The sequence below is a fragment of the Caretta caretta genome, chromosome 2 (assembly GCF_965140235.1).
Source record: "Caretta caretta isolate rCarCar2 chromosome 2, rCarCar1.hap1, whole genome shotgun sequence".
Classification (NCBI taxonomy): domain Eukaryota; kingdom Metazoa; phylum Chordata; order Testudines; family Cheloniidae; genus Caretta; species Caretta caretta.
The window spans coordinates 120604181-120623657 of NC_134207.1; the positions used below are offsets into that span (position 1 = coordinate 120604181).

A 19477-nucleotide genomic window follows, 5' to 3' on the forward strand; every position below is an offset into this window, starting at 1 on the left:
CAAATCTTTTAGTGAAAAATGCAGATTTGGTGTCATAAACAGTCTGCAGACTTCTGTCAGTTTTACCAAATTGCTTTGATTGGGGATGGGACAGGGGACTAAAAACATTTAAAAAAAATGTTTTGACATTTTTTAAACAAAATGTTTCTATTTTTTGGTTCAAAATAACTTTCAAAATTTCATTTTTAAAAAATTAAACGTTTACATATAGTCACAATCAAAATGAAATTATTTTGTCAAAAGGAAACGTTTTGTTCTGCCCTAAGTGACATTTCTGATTGTTCGAAAATGCCAGCAAATCAAAAACTAGTTATTCCCGTAGCTCTAATTGTGTCCTCCCCAAGAATTAGTTTTAGAAATCAAATACAAAACGTCCTCCAGTTCTAATGCTACAGGTCTAAATGCAAGGACGAGATTCAAAGCCTTCAAGATGCTAATTTTCAACAGCATCAGGGTCATTCTTCTCCTCTCAATGATTTTATTTTAATTCACTGTTTACACTGGCACAAACTACAAGTCTGTTTCCTTTTGAATGCTCATTAGGGGTCTCTAGGAGGAAGACACAAACCACGTCACTGATGATAGGCACAAAGTGACACCAAGATCTGCAGTACTCTTCTATTTTCAATTCATAGTGCTTATGATACAAAAGCAGCTGCACTAAGACTTTTTTTTAGATGGGGAGATATGCCCCTAAAATGAAAAGAAATGAAAGCACAGAATGAGTTCAGCTAAAACACTCTGAATGAGGCTACTAGAAAGCTGCAGAATACCAGCTGAAAAATGCAGCAAGGTGTTACGCGAGCAACTATTTTTGTATTCAAGCAGACACTTTTTAAAATGAAATAAATGGTGCTCTGCAATTTTCCTTTTGTTTGGCTAATATCTGTAAAATTAACTTGTAGTTTGGCTGGCTCTCTGACCTCTTTATCTCTTATGAAACTGGTTTTAAGGAGCTTGGACTCACAAGGAAGGGACAAGAGAAACAACTGCAGACAAGTTTTTGGGTCTTACTGAAAAGACACACACTTTAAGATACACCTCTACCCCGATATAACACGAATTCAGATATAACACGGTAAAGCAGAGCTCCGGTGGATCAAAGGAAGTTCGATATAACGCACTTTCACCTATAACGCAGTAAGATTTTTTGGCTCCCGAGGACAGCGTTATATCGGGGTAGAGGTGTAATGCATTGACTAGTCTGCAAATCCCCACCCAGACTTCACAAATCAGAGAAAAGAGAATTCCCAAAATAGTCTTCCAAGAGGTCACATGCAGAGTTACCATATATCCATCAGGACTAGTGTTTTGTTGTTGTTGGAAAAGTGTGTCATGAATTGTTGAACTGGAGTGGAGTATATTTTGAGATTATATTATCTCTACAGCAAAAAGTATTTGGGTGTAATCATAGGGAAATAAAGTCAAATTTTCACATTAACGTGTAGATTTAGGATTATTTACAAATTAGGATTTCAGATTTGCCCAGGTGATTTCAGATTACTGAAAAAAATAAAATGATCTATCAGCATTTTGCATGTAAGAAAAAGTCTGTTACAGATGTTGTAAGTAACAAGTCCTCTAAAATGACATGTCAGCATATTCTTTCCTATTCCACTTTTGTCTGCAACTATTAAACACCTATGGCAGTTACCTGATCCATAAACACAGTAACACACTATAAATGTTCCACAAGCACAGTGTCACATTTCTGTGATGCACTTCCTAAAGAGAACGAGACCCCTCCCCACCTCTAAAAGCTATTGAAAGCTTTAAACGTGGTCATTAGAACCACTGCAAAGGTAACCAGAACCTGACCAGCAGTACTAGGATCCTTTAAAATGATAGTAGTGTCACTACTCTACTTTTCTCTACTTAGTTACATCATTCAAACCTGCCACCAAAAGATTTTGTCTCATCATTTCTCGTCTTATTAAAATAGCCTTAGGCCAAGATTTTCAACTGAACAGTGATTTGGGAGTGCTCAGATTTGCATGCTCATCTTGCAACACCTTAAAGGGCCCTTACTTTTCAGTGGGTGGATGGGTTCAGCGAAAATACACCTCTCTATCAAATTGGTCACCCCAAAATTGAGAGACTAGAGTTCTTTTTGAAATTCTTGGCCTGATTTCTCAAGTCAGATCTTACTGTATACTTGTAACCATTTCAATCTAAATTCAGGATGAGACACCACAGCACCAGATTATTTTCCTAAAGTCTGAAATTTATCTTCTTTCTGTCAGCTCTGGTTCAGTATGTTTTCTTGCTCTTCTGGATTTCATTAGATTATTTCATACTGTGGATTTTGCAATCTTCCTGGAATATTTTTGATACCTAGCAGGTTTTTTGATGTCCATCTTTCACTGATTAGTACATCTAGCTGGCCAGTCCTATCTTGAGACCTTGATCATTTGGAATTTTAGGTTAGTCATAATCTATTTTCCTTCTCCATACTTTTTTACTTTAAAATGAGTAAGTTTAAATAGATTTTCTATATGAATATTTGATTTTTCCTTTATATTCCTGATGATCATTAATCAATTTACCTGACAGGGCATCTTGTGCTTCAAAAAAAGTGCTGAGACCTCCTTTCACATATGCTAGACTCCCTTCATTTTTCTTGTTTGCCTGCTTCTTCAGATTCATGACTGCCATTTTGAGCTGATCAAAACTGAAATTAAGCAAAGAAGAAACATTGTCATTGATACAATGAAAAGGGATTGATACAATAAAAGTAATGTATTAAAATTTAGCACACAGGACATTGTAATTTACAGTATTTTATATCACAGAGTATTAGACAAGGGAGAGATTTATTAGGTTATCTGGTACACATTCCTGCCAACGAAGAACTGTTCTCCATGTAACATTTCTAGAGTTCTGCACAATCTAGTTTTTCCAAATAAGGGGCCTCCAACTCTTCTCGTAGAAGAGATTTTCCACTGCACAGGTTTCGCAGCCAGGAAGTCTTGTCTGATACTGATCCTAAGTTTTCCCTTTCTAAATTTCACCCTATTGCTCCAAGCTATATCCACTTACACTGTACCATCCTACATAATTACTTGCATTTACCTCTCTTCTTCTGTGTACACTTAGCCAAACAATGTACATTTAACTCTTTTAAACTCGACCCCATTCATTTTTTGTTTTTAATTTCCGAAGTCCCTCAAAATTTACCAACATCTTCCTGATAATGAGGTCCCGAACTAAATGCAATTTTGCACCAAAGCCTTCGAGAAAAACACATTCCTGCTCCATTCCTTTATGCTTTTGCACATGCAGCCTACTGGGTTTTTTTGCTACTATACTGCATTGCATATTCATGTCTAACTAGCTGTCCAGTGTCACCCCTACAGTAGATATATTTCCATATTACTGCTCCCCAGTACTCGTATATTTCTTATCCGTTTTTGCTTTAGTGAAATTTTTAAATTGGAAATTTAGTTTCAACTAGCTTTGCTTATTTTCAAAGTAATAATATCTGTAATTCATGATTAACCACTACACAAATACTATTTGTTTCTTGTATTCAGGGAAAAGTTATCACAAGTTATGTTACTTAGTCAGTCACCATTAGTAAGCATGGAAATACCAATTATAATTAGAAAAAAGTGTGATTTTTCAAAGATATTTCAATTTTTTTTAAGCAATGACCGCTTAAGGAGACAGTGAGGGATGGAAATTAAAAAATCCACCAATGCAGATACACCTAACACAATAGTACCAAAAACTCTGTCAGTTTAAAAGTGTTAGTAAAGGATTTGTTGAAAGAACAAACTAAAAAACTAACTAATTTGAGCTCAGGCAGTCAGAAAGTGATCCCCACCTGCTGCGAGACAGGAAAGCACTGGTGCACTGTGCAAAGGCATTTCCCTTTATCCAGGGATGATGTCACAATGTTTTGCTTTATTTCTCGTTTCCATTTGCTGGTCAGAAATCATATAACTCACTGTCTGAAATGGCCTATTTGGGTGTACAATAAGAACTTCTTACTAGCAGCACTTTTAGACTGCTGGGCTCAACAAAATCAGTACAGCTCTCTTTTGACTAATATTTCCCTGTTATTTGATAAATTAATATGAAGTCTTAAGAATTTGTTTATACTTGTTATGATGTTCTGTCAGGAAAATAATTGTAGGGTGAAAAAAATGTGAATTTCCTTCAAGGAAAAAATACATAAGCTAACCAAAACATCAGTGTTCCACACATTCAGAGTTCCCGCTACCTCGGGTTAAATAAAGGGCAGGGACATTAAGGATATGCTGTGTTCTTCTGAAAAACAAAAACACAATCAAACAAAAAAACCACAACAGCACAAGTAAGGTACGTGGGGGCCAAAATAATGCCACCTAGTACTTATATAGTGCTTTTCATCAATAAATTTTAAAGCATTTTACAAAAAGGGATGAGTATTCTCTCCATTTTAGAGATGAAGAAACTGAGGTACAGAGAGGACAAAACTAAAATTTTGAAAAACCTTAAATGACATAGCAACTTATGTCCCACTGACTTTCAGTGGGACTTAAACATCACTTTGGCATTTTTGAAAATTTTACTCTAACTGTTGTGTAACCTTGGGAAAACTAAAGTAGTAGTAGCAAAGTTAGAAACAGGCATCAAGAGTCCCAAATCCCAACCTTGTGCCCCATCATTTCTCTGTCAATGAAAGCCTACCCAATGGAATCTTGTTACATTTTTCTTCCAATATGAGCTCAAGGCAGGGATCTGTCCTTGATTATATCCCTCCTTCTTAATTAACTCTTAAGTCTTCTAGTTCTCATTTATGTACTTGTTCTGACTATCAAACAAACTCCATAACTTCCTAGGACTCAATATCTGAAACTCTGATGTTCTGCTCCACCTGGGTAATGTCTTCTTTGTCCCATGTTTCTGAAATTTCTAGCCTTGGGAAAATAGTTACAGATCCAGCAGACTCAGAATTATCCTTAATCCGCAACTTTGTCTATCAATCTATAATCACCTCTGAAACATCACCAAATCATATCTATCATTCAAGTCTTCCTTGTTGTTACCAGTCAAAGAATATTTGCATCTTTGCCACTTTAAATTTTCAGTTTTCCCTCACTTTGCCCTACCCTTGTTCCTTGTTTATACTTATGAGGAGTTCATATGGTTCAGCAAACATGCAAACAGAAAGTGCTTTCCATTTAAAAATAAATCAATACAAAATAAAGGTGCACTCTACCCCCATTCCATTGGATTGAACAGAAATACCTATGAATTATGGCTTCAGTCCAGAGTAGTGGACCCAATGCAAAAAAAACAGCTTAATGGGATACTGTAAATAAAGAAAGCTATCCAACAATAATTTGTACTACACTAGAACCATTTTGTAGAAAGTTGTGACAAATTATTTTCGAAAGACAGAGTCCATGCCTTGAATTAATATTGGCAGAAAAAATGTAACATGATGCCACTTTAACATGAGGCTTCACACATGAATGCATCATTAGGCACTGATCCAACACAACAATGTGAAACAGTTAAGAAAGTATGCCTATGTCAAGCTACGTTGTTGTCTATGTAGTTACTTATGTTTTCAACTCAGGGACAGCAGCATCTTCTCAATAGCCACAACTTCAGTATTTTATTCATCAACATACTGTTTTATTGCAGAGTTGATTGTGGATTCATTCTGTTGCTTACATTCCAGCTAAATCCTGGTAAACCAAAAGATAGATTCCAGGTCCTGTTAACAGTTCCTGAATGGTAACCACAAAGACCTATCTTAGGGCTCAAGTCTACAATCTTTACAATGAGTGGTCCCACTGAGTTACTATTCACTATAAGTAAAGATGCCCGAATCAGGCTCGTAGAGCTTAGACTATTAATGAAAAGTCATTTTAGTAATTTTTCCTCTCAAATACTTTTATTCCAAATACACTCTTCTTACACATGTGTTGGAACATACTGTTCCCTTGCTACTGGAACAGCTCTTTTGCCTTATAATTAGAGATCTTTCCGTCATAGTTTCAATTCAGAAGTAAATGAAAAGTATTCTAAGCCCATCTAAACAACTGGGCGCTTTTCATTTAAAGTGTTCGTAGCCTTCTTGGGTCCTGGTAAACTGAACACGTTCTCCCACTAAAATGCAAGAGAAAATTACTACACCAAATGAAGTCTTTATTTCAATACCTGGTTTCAAGCTAATATCATTACAAGAATGTTAAAATTCACATTTTTTTTAAACAGCGCTCCATCCTCCATTACATCTACTGTAGTGAAAAATTGCAGAATTGTGTATGTTCAGTTGCTTATGCAAAAGTGTATGTACATAATGTATCCATGTAACTACCATGATCCTACGCATGGCCAAAATTCTATTGAAATCAGGAAACACTTTCCACTTATTTCAATAGGCTTTGGATTAGGTGGCTATGAGAGCAAGTTCTGTGTACACAATTCTGAAGGTCTGCACACAAGCAAAAGCTATAAGTTGTTCTTCCTAAACATTATGATGGAGTCACTGGCAAAAATTTCCAAAACTTCACCCCATGAATCTCACTGGAGGGTCCTACCTTTTTCTATTACAGCATTTCACATGCCTGCTGATTAAAAGCCTTACTGTTTTGTACTACATGTCTGTACATTGCCTACCACAATGGGGCCCAAAATCTGACTAGGGCCTGTGGACATTACTGCCGTACAAACAACAATTCTTCCACTACTACCAGCATTGAGATCTATGATGTACAGCAGCAATACAAATACTGTTGGATGTTTTAAAAACATTGTTATTGTCCACAAACCTTGTTGTTGAATGGTTCTCAATCAAATACCATGCAGCGGAGAAGTTTTCACTAGTGAAATCGGCACTCATCCCAGGAAACAGTACCTCCAAATCCTTCTGGGGAAATCGCCCTCTGAAAAAGGCAAATAATTTATAAAGTAAAGTGTTTACTGCCAAAAGGTTATAAGAAAAATTACTACATAAAACAACAGCCCATGTTCCATTCTTCAAATCATGACACTAAGTAGTAACAGAATAAAAACACAGAACTGTAACAACCTAACAAAATAAATCTGGTACTAATGGTTCTAGGGTAAATCCAACACATCTAGGAAAGAGGCAATTGAAATTAAAACGGTAAATTATTTTTGGATTTTACTAATGTACATTGGAGTAGTAGATTAAAATGGTGCTACACAAGATAGCTGCAATTCTAACAGTAAACAGTATCACCATGAACATTCTTTACAATTAAGTCTGTTACCTCCTTTTTTCACTTTTAAATGTCTGAATATTATAATTTGCATTTAGAAATCATATGTATGTTTGTTGATGCAAATATTTTTTTCTCCTTTCTTGAAAAAGAAAGCATACGTCAATTTATATGGCCTTTAAAATATTTATGTTTAGTAAAAGGATTACTCTAGTTAAATAAAGACTGTGTGCTACGAAGGCAAGCAGAAACTTCCAGTTTCTTATTTCAAACTCTCTCATAATGCAATAAAACAAAATGTACAAAATGAGTACTTAGCAACTAAACCCCAGAAAAGTGAGAGCAAAGCTCACCTTTTGCTGTAAGTCTTTTATGCCCTTTATTTTTTTTCCAATATCAGCATTTAGATAATAGTGACTGGTGGTCCCTAAGGGCCTGATCCAACTCCCATTTAAGTCTATGGCAATGTCTCTCTCTCACGCATTGTGTGTGTCCAGTACGTATAAACACACAGCATAGATATGTATACATGAATGAGTATACACTGCAGATATTCAAACTCACATTACTTCACGTAGAAAAATAAAGTAGAAAAAAATCTTTTATACTCATTTTAAAACAAATTAAGACTTTTGCCTATACCCACAAAAGTATGGAAAATTCACACATAAGGTTAAAACCTTCAACGGATAATAAGCACCATAAGACTAAACTGGGTAGCATTCAAAATGGTGAAAGTTGTGAAATTATACTGATCTTTTTAACCCCCAAAAGTGAATTTCTAGACTTAAAGTTTGCACCAGAATCTAACATATTTTAAATGTGGGTGGTGGGTAGATTTCCCATTGTATGTGTAAAATAATGTCTTTTGAATTTCATAAAAAATCTTCCCATTCCATCCACATTTGTTAGAAGTGCTCCATTTACATGATCTTATCTGTATACAAAACATTTCAATTCATTTATTTTCATTTACAAAACAGGGCCAGACTTTGTGTTAACAAGTTTCAGCCTAAACGGAACACAGACTCACAAAGTTATGAATCAATGGGAAAAAAGTTTCAATATATCTGATTGGTAGGATAAAAATAATCTGAATTCATGGATGTGTTGTCCCATGCACAATTTATTTTTTAAAAATACAGAATGTAGAAGGTTAGAAGGAAACTTCCCTTATATTCAGGTTATTTCATTTGAGGAGCTTTTTGTTTGTTTAGTTTTTAGGGAAGGAGGTTAACCTTCCTTTGAAGCATCTGATACTGGCCACTGTTAAATATAGTATACAGTATTGTCCTAGAAAGACCACAGACCTGATATTACAATTCCCACATTCGTATGAAAAATCGTGAACACTGACTATCTTTCATGTTGGTTTAATCTATTAAGAGGTAAATCCTGGACTCTATGTCCACCCAAGTAAAGGAGATTGGTGCAGGGTGATGGAATACTCTCTGTAGGCAGCCAATTAAGCAGTAGCAAAATGGCTCCACAACAGCGTTAGTGCTACAGTAGCCAAGTAACTATTGCAACTCATCTCTTTCCCCCTGCTCAGTGCATATTTAGATCATTTATTCTAAAATCAAATAACTTTAAAGTCAAACCCATTTTTCTCCCATTCATAAACATGTTCACAATTTGTCAAAAATTCCCAAATCAAAAAAATCACCTGAGACACTCATCACTCCCAGTTCTCTACTCACAGCTGCAGCCAATCATCAGAAAATAATTCAAAACTCTGCCAAAAAAATTTAAAAACTCTTGTCCAAAAATGAAGTAATAAATGCAGACACAGACTTGAAATAAAATCTTCTCTGAAGCATATGAACTAGACAAACTGCTGTTAATCCGTGCAACACACAGTACAAATAAAAATCACACTTGCAGGACCTTGCACTTAAAATTAAACTGGCAAGATCAAAAGGAAAATGAAGAAGACACTGAATATACAGCAGGCTGTTGGAGAGGATATTAAATATGTATCAACAGCCATTTCACTGGAAATAAACATTACAATGAGAAAGATATTTTAAAAACAAACTATTGGTAAGCATATTTCAAAGAGGCAAGAGGACTACAAAACGTGCTTCCAGGATGAACTGTTCTAACACATTTATTTTAAAAGTATGCTGAAAAGCAAAATACAGATTATAATGAACTAGTGAATCCAAGATAGGTATTTTAAAAAAAGTTGAGAATTGCAAAGAAACGTTATCTTTGTTCCACCATACCTTACATCCTGAAGATTATTAGCACCAGGAGTTGCAAAGGACACCACCCTTTGGCACACATTTTTTTACTCTACTGAATTAACACAACTAGGATTGTCTAAATTATTCATTATTATTAAAGTGATGGGGTGTGGGAGAGAGAGAACATGAGAAGTGGAAAGAAGGGGGGGAAGTGCGAGAAGTAGAGATTGCATACAACATGGTCCAAATTAGTTTTCTCTACCTTTGGTGAAAGAATTATGTGGAATACAAAAATCCGTATGTGCATGCAGTGAGCCGCATTACAGTACTGATATGATTATGGATTTTGTGGATGCTAACTGTACTGCCTGGGAAATGCTGATGTTCAGGTATACTTGACAGTAGCCCAGTGTTATATGTCTTCAAACAGGAAGGACACTTTAGGATAAGAATTTTTACAGTGGGATGATCACTGAGTGCCTCTTAACCAACAAAATGTATAGGATCGCTATAATACAATATAGTGCTCACAAAATACATAAACGTACAATCTCAGTCCTTGTGGTCAAACAATAAACAATCTAGCTAAAGATTCATCTTTCAATGGCCAAGAAAAAGAGTCAAACTAGACATTCAAGTACTGTATCATCTCTTAATGCATACATTTAACAGCACACAGGGAAAACAGGATTTATTCATGCGCATCAAAGTAGGATATACCTTCTGAGAGCGTATCGGAGACAGACATCTGACTAAAAATGAACCAAAACACACCTTTCAGAGACAATACTTATTACTGCAAAATATTACTGACATCTCCCTTTATATCATACACAAAACCAAACAAACATAAATACTGCTAATATAACCCTTAGCCTTTATTTCAATGTACTGTACTCCCTCCAGTTAGTCTGTTCAGGCTTAAAAAAACAAAAAACAAAAAACCCAAGTCCCGCAAATTGGTTTGTACACTCAATAGACAAAGAGCCTGAAAAAACTCTAAAAGTTAGTTGTCTTTTAGTTTATTTTAGTGTGACATTTGGCCACATTGAAAAATTCTAGAAGATTTTTTGTTTGAAATGTTTATTTACTTATTTTGGATTATAAATTAGATACATACAAAGACAACACCACACAAATATGGATAAAACATAGACACTACATATAATAGAACCACAGAAATTAATGGGAGATGCATAGTAGATTAACAAATTTTGCAATTTATAGAGTAAGTTTATATATACTATTAAAATAAGAATACATCATGGAGTACTTTGTCCACTAATATTATGAAGCAGAGTTTAATACATCGTAGTAGCATGTTTTACAAAATATTTTATATCTTTGTAATGAGCAGAGTGCCATAGTAAAGTCTAACAAAACTTTTTTGGGGAAATGGAGTAATATCACTGGCTGTTTTTGTAAGAACTACCAAGTTTGTAGATTAGTGAAGAAGTGAGAATTAGTAACATTCCCGTCTTCATGACATGCTATGATAGAAAAACTGATAATCCAAATAGAACTCAGGAGAATCAAAGAGCAAGGTCTGGGGAGAAGTATCCAAAGAAACTGTCTCTGCACACATATCGTGTATGTTTTCATTCCATTCCATTGACAAACTGGTTTTTAAGGACTTGCTTACTACCTCAAAACACCCTGGCCAGGCAACAAGAGCTACCTCTACTGGGAACGGGATATTTCTTTCTTTCTTAAGTGAGGAAAGTAGCGGTGATGACAGCAGCACATTGTGTGGGGCACATCACAAAGGAACATAAAGTGAGATCATGTTGGGACCATATCAAGGTGTCAAACACCATTATGCATCTAATTTACCATTAAATCTAAATAGAGAGAGAGTATGAGAAATAACTTTAAATGCTTTGGTCATTGGGCAGCTGTAATGACGTAATTAACATCCACACACCATTGTAGAGGAGATCACTAGGATTGGGCCTGTTGGACTTTGTCATAATAGAAAAAGAGGGGAGGCGGGTCAATCTTCTTTGATGACCCGCAACTTTTGGATTTTCTCCCCCTTGATTGATATCAAAGTCCTTCAATGAAGGTAAAGATTTTGCTATCAAGGCTCTTTACTCCTATTGAAACACCTAATTTGGTATTACAGCCTTGTTACCTTTTGAAAATAGTCTTTTTTACTGCAGTGCTTGGACTGCTTGGGTTGAAGGGTTTTAAAAATAAAACCATTACAACTTTATACAGTTTATATTTATATCTTAACTAAAACAAAAGTTAGACTGAGATTTGAGTCATCATCTAGACCCTACTTCCCTCAAGTGTGCTGAAAGCATGCTCCTAACTTCTCATAGTGCGGTACAGGTCCTTGCTCCCTGTTAAAATGTATATTCATGCATTCAAAATTGAAAATATGTCTAATACAGTTAACATCATTTATGCCACATCTGCCAAGTAATCCCAATGTTACTGCATACTGCGAGAACAATAAAAAGGAGTTCTTGTGGCACCTTAGAGACTAACCACAAGTACTCCTTTTCTTTTTGCAAATACAGACTAACACAGCTGTTACTCTGAAACCTGCAAGAACAATGTCCACCTAATTTTATTCTAATTTCATGTACCTAGGTACAGACAAACTCTTCTCGCAAATTCTGTTACCAAGTTTGTGCATGCACAGACACACAGACTATTATTATTTATAATAACCACAGAGGTCAATCAAGATCAGACTAGGCTCTCTGTAAATATAACAAGTAACAGGCACTGCCTCCAAGAGTTTACATTCTAACTTAAACAAAGACACAACAAGTAAGTAGAACAATAGGTGGCAATGCGTACTAATGAACATAGCTAGTCTATTTGCACAACTTAATGCTTCTTTCTCATATTTAGGGGGTTTATTTTAAAGATATTTTTTACAAAGTATTAGCTATCCAGTCGTAGATTTTTCAGCGTACGTAACAATATAAACCCATTTAGAGACTAAAATCAGGCCCAAAATCTGGATACAGTCACTAAAAGGTAACTTGAACTAGATTCCAGAGGACTTCATAGGTCAAGAGGAGCAACTTAAAATAAACACAGATTCTGAATGTCAACCAGCATAAACAAGCCAAAACTAGAGTTACTGTATGAACTTGCTCTGTCTGGTATCAGTCAGACTCCTAGAAGCAGGATTTTGTACCAGCTGTACTCTGTTAATCGTGCATGCAGAGAGACCAGCAAAAAGGACACTGGAGTAGACTAAACAGAACAAATCCAAAGTGTTAACAAGGACCTCTGCAATAGCAGGAGAGAGGCCATGACTCACTCTGGCAAAATGTGACACAGGGCTGGTCACAGCACAGACAAGATATTGAAATGTCAGAACAGCTTCTAATCATAGGAGAATGCTGTAAGAGAGACTCAGTGAAAGACTGTAAGAAAAGTAAGTTGCTAAAACTGATGGCTCAATATCATAAGCTGTAACTAATATGTTACAATATTTGTACAGCATAATAATACGTGGCCACTTATATAGCGCTTTTCATCTGCAGATCTCATAATCTGTATAACTGAATGCGGCAGCTTGCAAAAGGGACAGCAGAAAAATTTAAACTTCCATTGCATATCTGCTGCTGTAAATTTCAATTAGCCATGTTCAAGGATGAATTTATCCACTGAAACAGTCTTCTCTCATATCACAATAGAAAACTGACATATTCCATTAGGTGGCAGTGTAAGATCAGTCTGTTACATCGTCCCATCTGAAATGTTTCAGAAGCTGGCCGTGGGAAGATGCAAGCATCTGTACTGAGTGGGTGGATACAGAGCTAATGTGGAATGTACTTAGCATGTCAACATTTGCTTTCATGTACGAGACTGATCCACAGTGACGACCCATGCAGCATGCAAAACAACAAACATTATTCCAAGAGAATTTCTAACCATACTAGATACAGTTAGGTATGATTGCAGTTGTTGCTTTGCAATTGCATTCATTTTCATGGTCTGGCAAAGGTTACATAGAAAAAACTGTAGTACACACTACCTTGTTCAGCTGTTTGGACTAGGTATATCTATTGATAGAGCAAGTAATCATTCAAAACAAGTTGTCTGTAGGTCTGAATTTCATTAACATTTCTCCCACTTATCATGAAATAGATATTGTAAATTCTTTTCTTTTTCTGTTTTAAAATTCTAGGCATTAAATCATTAACCCCAATCTGTTCTTGTAAAAATATTCTAAATGGTAAAAATCAAACATACTTCACCACCACCCCTTTTTATTAATATGTTACTTTTCCCTGTTTTCCAGCTCTAGGCCACTACTTGGTACTACTTCTTCTGCTGGGTTTCTGGCTGCATTTCCATAATATCATAGCCAGCAACACACCTTGGAAAAAAATCAGATCTACTTTGAATTTCAAGCCACCAAATAAAAGTAGAAGACACTTAACTCAATTTCTGTTGAATTCTTGCTTTACCTTTACAAGGTGCTGGCTACACTACAAAGCTAGAATTCAACAAGCAGACTCAATATTTTCAACAAACAACAAAGCCTGGTGAAGAAAACACACTAGCATGCACTTGAGTTCCAAAGCTGGGTAACAAAGCCTCTTCTAGTTTGAACCTGCTTTTATGTTTGAAGTTATAAAAAAAAAAAAAAAAGACCTGACAACAGCAGAGAAGAAATCGTCTTAGGAATGTATATTTGTTTGTAAATATTGAATCAGCATAATAAAGTCACGACTGTAACTTTTTATCACCAAGTCCTGGTCTTCTTGCAAAATGAACTTAATTTTTTTTAGGCACTTAGTTGCATTTTTATAACTACTAAGGGACCATGTGTACAAAAACAGCAGTTACGACTTTAAAAATATGAAGGACTTAACAGTCAAAGACTGCCAATAAATACCAATTATTAAACTTGCGGGTTGAAAGATGACAGCTTGCATGCTGGGTACACCCATAAAATATTTATTAAATCCTGACTCAAGCAAAAGCAGCAACAACTCTCACTTTCTTTTTCACATTCAGACAGACTGGTCATGAAGACAACATGAAACTCCTACTCATATGTACATTTCTTGTATGTACACTACTGCTGTAAAAAAAAAAAAGTGACTTATTGAAATCACTGACAGCAGACTCATCTGGCTTCAGAAGGCATTCCCACCACTATTATCAAGTAATTCATTATTCAAAGGCCCTTTTCACATAAATAGAAATAATTTGGGAATTCTTATGGATTATTAAATTCCACTTTTTCTTATCTGCTGATTATATACACAAAATCAAATATGTTTTCCCCATTCGTACAGATGGTTAAACATTGTTTTTTTTTAAAGCTAAAAAGCCATTCCTAGGGCTTGAGATGTTTTATCATTAAAACCTGAGTAACATATTTGGAGCCATCTTGAAAATACCAATCTGTATGATTCACAAAGCATGATTCATTTCAAAATGCATTTGCATTGGACAGGGTCCCACAAATAATATTTAGAAAACCACATAAGGCAACTTTTTGTTTAAGAAGAAGAAAGCATAATGCCTGTTTTTTTAAATAACACACAGGGCAGGTGATTTAGTCATTTCACATCATTGAACCAGCTTTTCTGTCTCACATGCTATTCTGGCCTGATCCTTTTTTCCCCTGTGTCTTCACTCTAGTCCTTGTGCTTTCTGGTCCCTCTTCATCTCCTGTTACCCGGCCACCTCCCATTTTCTCTCTCTTTTTCACCCCTTTTCCTCCACAGCTAGTCCTCTTTAAATGCTTCTATTGTCTACCATTATTAGCCAGGCTAGTATGCTGACATTTCCCGCCACCTCTATCAGGCAGCAAGCCAAGCTGCCCACAGAGCATGTAAATTCCACAAAGTCAGACCAGTGCTGCACACCCATGGTACATTCCTAAAGCTTGAAATTAAATCTGAGAAATGCATCCTAACTTGTGTGGGTGTTTAAATAATTTAAGTGAGTCAAAGATGTTGTGTCACCTAGTTCATCTTTCTGTTAATGCAGGATTGTTCTTTATTGTACTAGGCTTACTCCTAGTCCAGTTTTAAATATTCCAAGCAATGGGGCAGCTCACACCACTTTCACTAAGATTCCAAAGCCTAGTAAAGTTTATCATTAGAAAGTTTTATGCTTATAGCTAGTTGGTCTAAGATTTCCCTTTCTTAATTTCATTGCATTAATCCTAATTGTGCCACCTCTCCTCCCTCGATGGTTATGCACTTCCCGTATTTGCAGACTTGTGTCCCCACTTAATCAATGGTTAGCTAAGCTATAACTATATAGCTTTTAAAATATCCTTACAAACCAATCTTTTCAATCTCACAAACATTTCTGTTGTCCTTTGAATATCCTCCAGTTTGTACAAATAAATAAATAAATAAAAACTTTCTAGTAAGAGGTGCTCAATATTAACCACAGAATATTCCAGTTACTGTCATGGTTATTACCTCACTGCTGTGTCATGGAATATCTCAACACTTGCAGCCCAAAACTATATTGGTCCTTTTTGCTCAGATGTCTCACTACAAATTTGTTTTGGATTCTGTCACACCTAAAGATAAGTCTTTACCAGCATTATTGATTCCCAGATTCCTCCTCCCCATTACATATCTGTTTTTGGGATTATAATTTCCCAGACGTACCTTGTATTTTTCTAAAAGAATTCACCTCGTTATTTTCTGCCCAGATCTTTTAGATCCTATTATTTTTGTACCACTCCCTGCACACTAGTAACTGTACATTTTATAACATGCTACCTACTACTACTACTACACAATTAAAGAAGATATTAAGTAAGACTGGATCCAATACTAAACTCATCTGTACCCTTCTAGACTCCTCTTTCAATTTAACATTTGTTAAATTACATCCTTTGTTTACACTCCCTTCAGGCAGTTGTCAATCCGTGTGACAGTAATCGTAGCCAAGCTGATCTGAATTCATTTTGACAGTAAGGTTCTAAGACTGTATCCGAGGGTTTATCAAAATAAAGCCAATCTTAAAAATAACCAAGTCATGAGCAATAAGCAGCACTGGTTTATGAAGACTAGATCTTGCCAGACAAACGTTTGTTTGGATACAGTTACAAAACTGACAGATGAATGGAAAGCAGACAATGTAATAGATTTGGATTTTCTAGACATGTCATGATTACTCTCTCAATATTTTACTAGGAACAGGATTCAGACTCAGAGAACCGTAATTGCCAGGATTTAGGGTAGTAAGAATTCAAGTATTTTACAGAAATAATTGTGGAAATGAAGATATTCAAACTTGAATGATAATTATTTAACAGAAGATTTTATCCATTGTGGCAAGAATAAAGGGATAATATCCTAATTAAATCCCAAATGCATACATAGTCATGATAACCATTTAAAAAGATACACTGTCAAATCTGAGAGACGTCAAAAATTAGAACTTTCAGCTTTCTTGATTCACAAGTGTGCATCATGCTGCCCCATTCTTGTGTGAAGGAGAAGATACTGAAATAGTTCATCTCCTTTGCTACTCTGAAGAACTGGACAGAGAGATAAACAAATCATGCACTCCAGACAGAATGGATCCCATAGTAAAATAGTCTAATTTTAAACAGCCTTTGTTTTTGAAGGGGCTGATATCTTACTTCCGAGGAACTTTATTTCTAAATGCTATTTTAGGTTTGTTTATGTTTTGGGCACTGGTAGTGTCCCTTCAAAATCCTATGATAGATTTATAATAAGGGAGTAAGTTTATTACAGAGCAATTTTATAAAGTCTACAGTATTTGTGAACAAAAGCCAAGGGGTTTGTGGTTAGAAACCAATATTAATGTTTCAGTAAAAGTAAACTAGTTGATGGATACATAAAACATATTTCACATTGCAATACAAGCAAGAGATATCTATCTAAACGTGCTTAAAAGCCCCACAGAACTCAAGCACAACACAGAGTTCTATAACTGCAATGTATAAACCCTCAGACCCTAAATTATTTGCCAATCCCAAAACCGTAAACATCACAAGGTTCAATGAACTAGGCCCTCAGATTATCTGACATTCTTATCAATCACCCAGTAATATAGACAAAAATTAGGATTACCAAACACCACTGAATACTAGGTATTGTGCCATCAGCTAATTGAATTTTCTTGTCTTTCCCCACCCTCTAAGCTGTTAAACTTTTCTGGAATTCATATAATGATGTATAGAAAAAACCACTAAGAAAGTGGATTAAAGGCATTTGGTACTCACTTGTCTATCTCAATACCAAGCGGATTAGCTGGACGTAGAGACAAGGGGGGAATCCCTTTGTTCCTGTCAGTGCGCGTGTCATAATAGTTCATTTCATCAACCCAGACAGCAGACTGATCCAAGATACCTAGAGAAAACAAAGCACATATCCTTAAAACAACAAAGGCTGTCCAGCACCATCAACTTCGGCCATACTGAATTAATTTGAAAAAGCCTGAAAAATATAAAATGCGTGCCTATGTAATATTTTGGAAGATACAGAGCAAAACAACCTGGATACAATTATGCTAAACTATTTGCTTAGAGTAGCTGGAAAGGTATCAATGGCAGGGCATCACATCTTACATCTCACAGACTGCACTGTTCTGTTTAAGATACAAAGTACCAACGCAGACAAGTTAACAGGCAATAATAAAATAGCACTTTTCAAAGTCTTTTACTCATCACCTCCAACCCTGTCACCCGCCAGAGATACCAGCAGTTAATGTGGCAGTCTCTCTTTTCATAGATTTTGGGGAAGATTCCTCCTTTTTCACCACTCAGCCAGAACAGAAGTCAACTCTGGCCACAAGTCCCTTAGCTAGCAAGTTCCCCAGTATGTGGCAGTCCTCAATGAGCGTAGAGCAGAGAGAACTGGCTTCCTCCCAATACCTCAAGCACAGGGAGCATGTCAAGGTCATGGTTCAGGGAAAGAAAGGCAAGGCAGGGCTGCTCCAACCTGCACTCGGCAGAGAATCAGCTCCCTTCTCTGATGCACCCAGCTGAAGCTGGACGCAGCAGAGAATCTGGCCCTCAGTCTTTTGCTGTTTGGCAAATCACAGATTTCTTCCTCCCCCAAGACTTCCCCTTCCCACGAGTTTCTAATAAAGTTTGATATATTAACATTTAGATTGTAAAACATTAGAACAGCTCTGGGGAAAGTATGTGTTATTTAACTGCCATCGGAACCATAGAAAACAAGAACCTAAACTGTTGCTTTTGTGTAGACTCTTATATAAACAGTGCCTGTCCTAATTTCTCAATGAGCTAGATTGAATAAAAAAAAATCTAGAATCCAAAGGACATTTTTGACAGGATTGTAGATGAAATTTGGGGTTAGACTACTTGACAACTTTCTTAATTATTAAACAACACACTAGAAATATCCCCAGAAAAGTCTTTTTTGTGTGTCTTACTGAGTATTAGTTGCTAATGTTGCTTAATTATAACAGCGTCCAACATTCAACTCCTTTTTTAAAAGGATTAACAGTCAGAAGGAGCTATAGGTGTACTGTCCACACATTCCTTTTGTGTCTTTTACTGATTCATTAGGCTTAACAGCCCATTAAAGAACTTGAAGAACTGGGACTATCTTTTTTGCAAGCATTAATATCAATTGTAAAGGGTAGGAGTGTGTGAAGGAAATCAAAGAGTTTTCACTTTCCGAAAAACAGGTGCTTTCAATGACCAATGTATAAGTATACCTAAAAGTCAGATTTCAACCCAAAATGTGTATTGTTAGTATATATTTTGCAAGTACTAAACAAGTAAAGAGTGACTAAGGAACAACTACCAGTGGGTTAAATTTTACAAATAAATGTTATTTACAAAACCCAAAACATCTAGTCAATTTTTTATTATTTAGCAAAAATAATTGTAAGTTTGAATGAGGCAAAATACCTATTTTCTCGGGTTTCAGGAGTTTGAAGGAAACAGTTGAAGTTCCTCTGCCACCGGATTTTGTAGTGACAATAATGTCCCCCTTATCATTTTTAGCTTGTCCCACTCGACACACTATTTTACTGGCAGACATCCATTCAGCAGTCAGGAGACAGTTGTGTCCGCAGATTGTTAAACCTGGAAATCAAAGACTTACTGTGAATAAAACTGAAGAAAATATAGTCTGTCTTATAATAGTT

At 35.9% G+C, this 19477-nt stretch overlaps 1 protein-coding gene across 3 annotated transcripts in view; it reads right to left on the reverse strand.

Annotated features, from left to right (window-relative positions):
• Positions 1–19477, reverse strand: part of EXOC2 (exocyst complex component 2) — a 186676-nt gene that overhangs the window by 139348 nt on the left and 27851 nt on the right. For all 3 annotated transcript variants that reach the window (XM_048839740.2, XM_048839741.2, XM_048839742.2), the window contains 4 exons: positions 19239–19415; positions 17580–17706; positions 6771–6884; positions 2547–2671 (listed from right to left, as the gene is read on the reverse strand). In XM_048839740.2, the coding sequence (XP_048695697.1) occupies positions 2547–2671; positions 6771–6884; positions 17580–17706; positions 19239–19415 (543 nt within the window). The remainder of the gene's footprint in view (positions 1–2546; positions 2672–6770; positions 6885–17579; positions 17707–19238; positions 19416–19477) is intronic.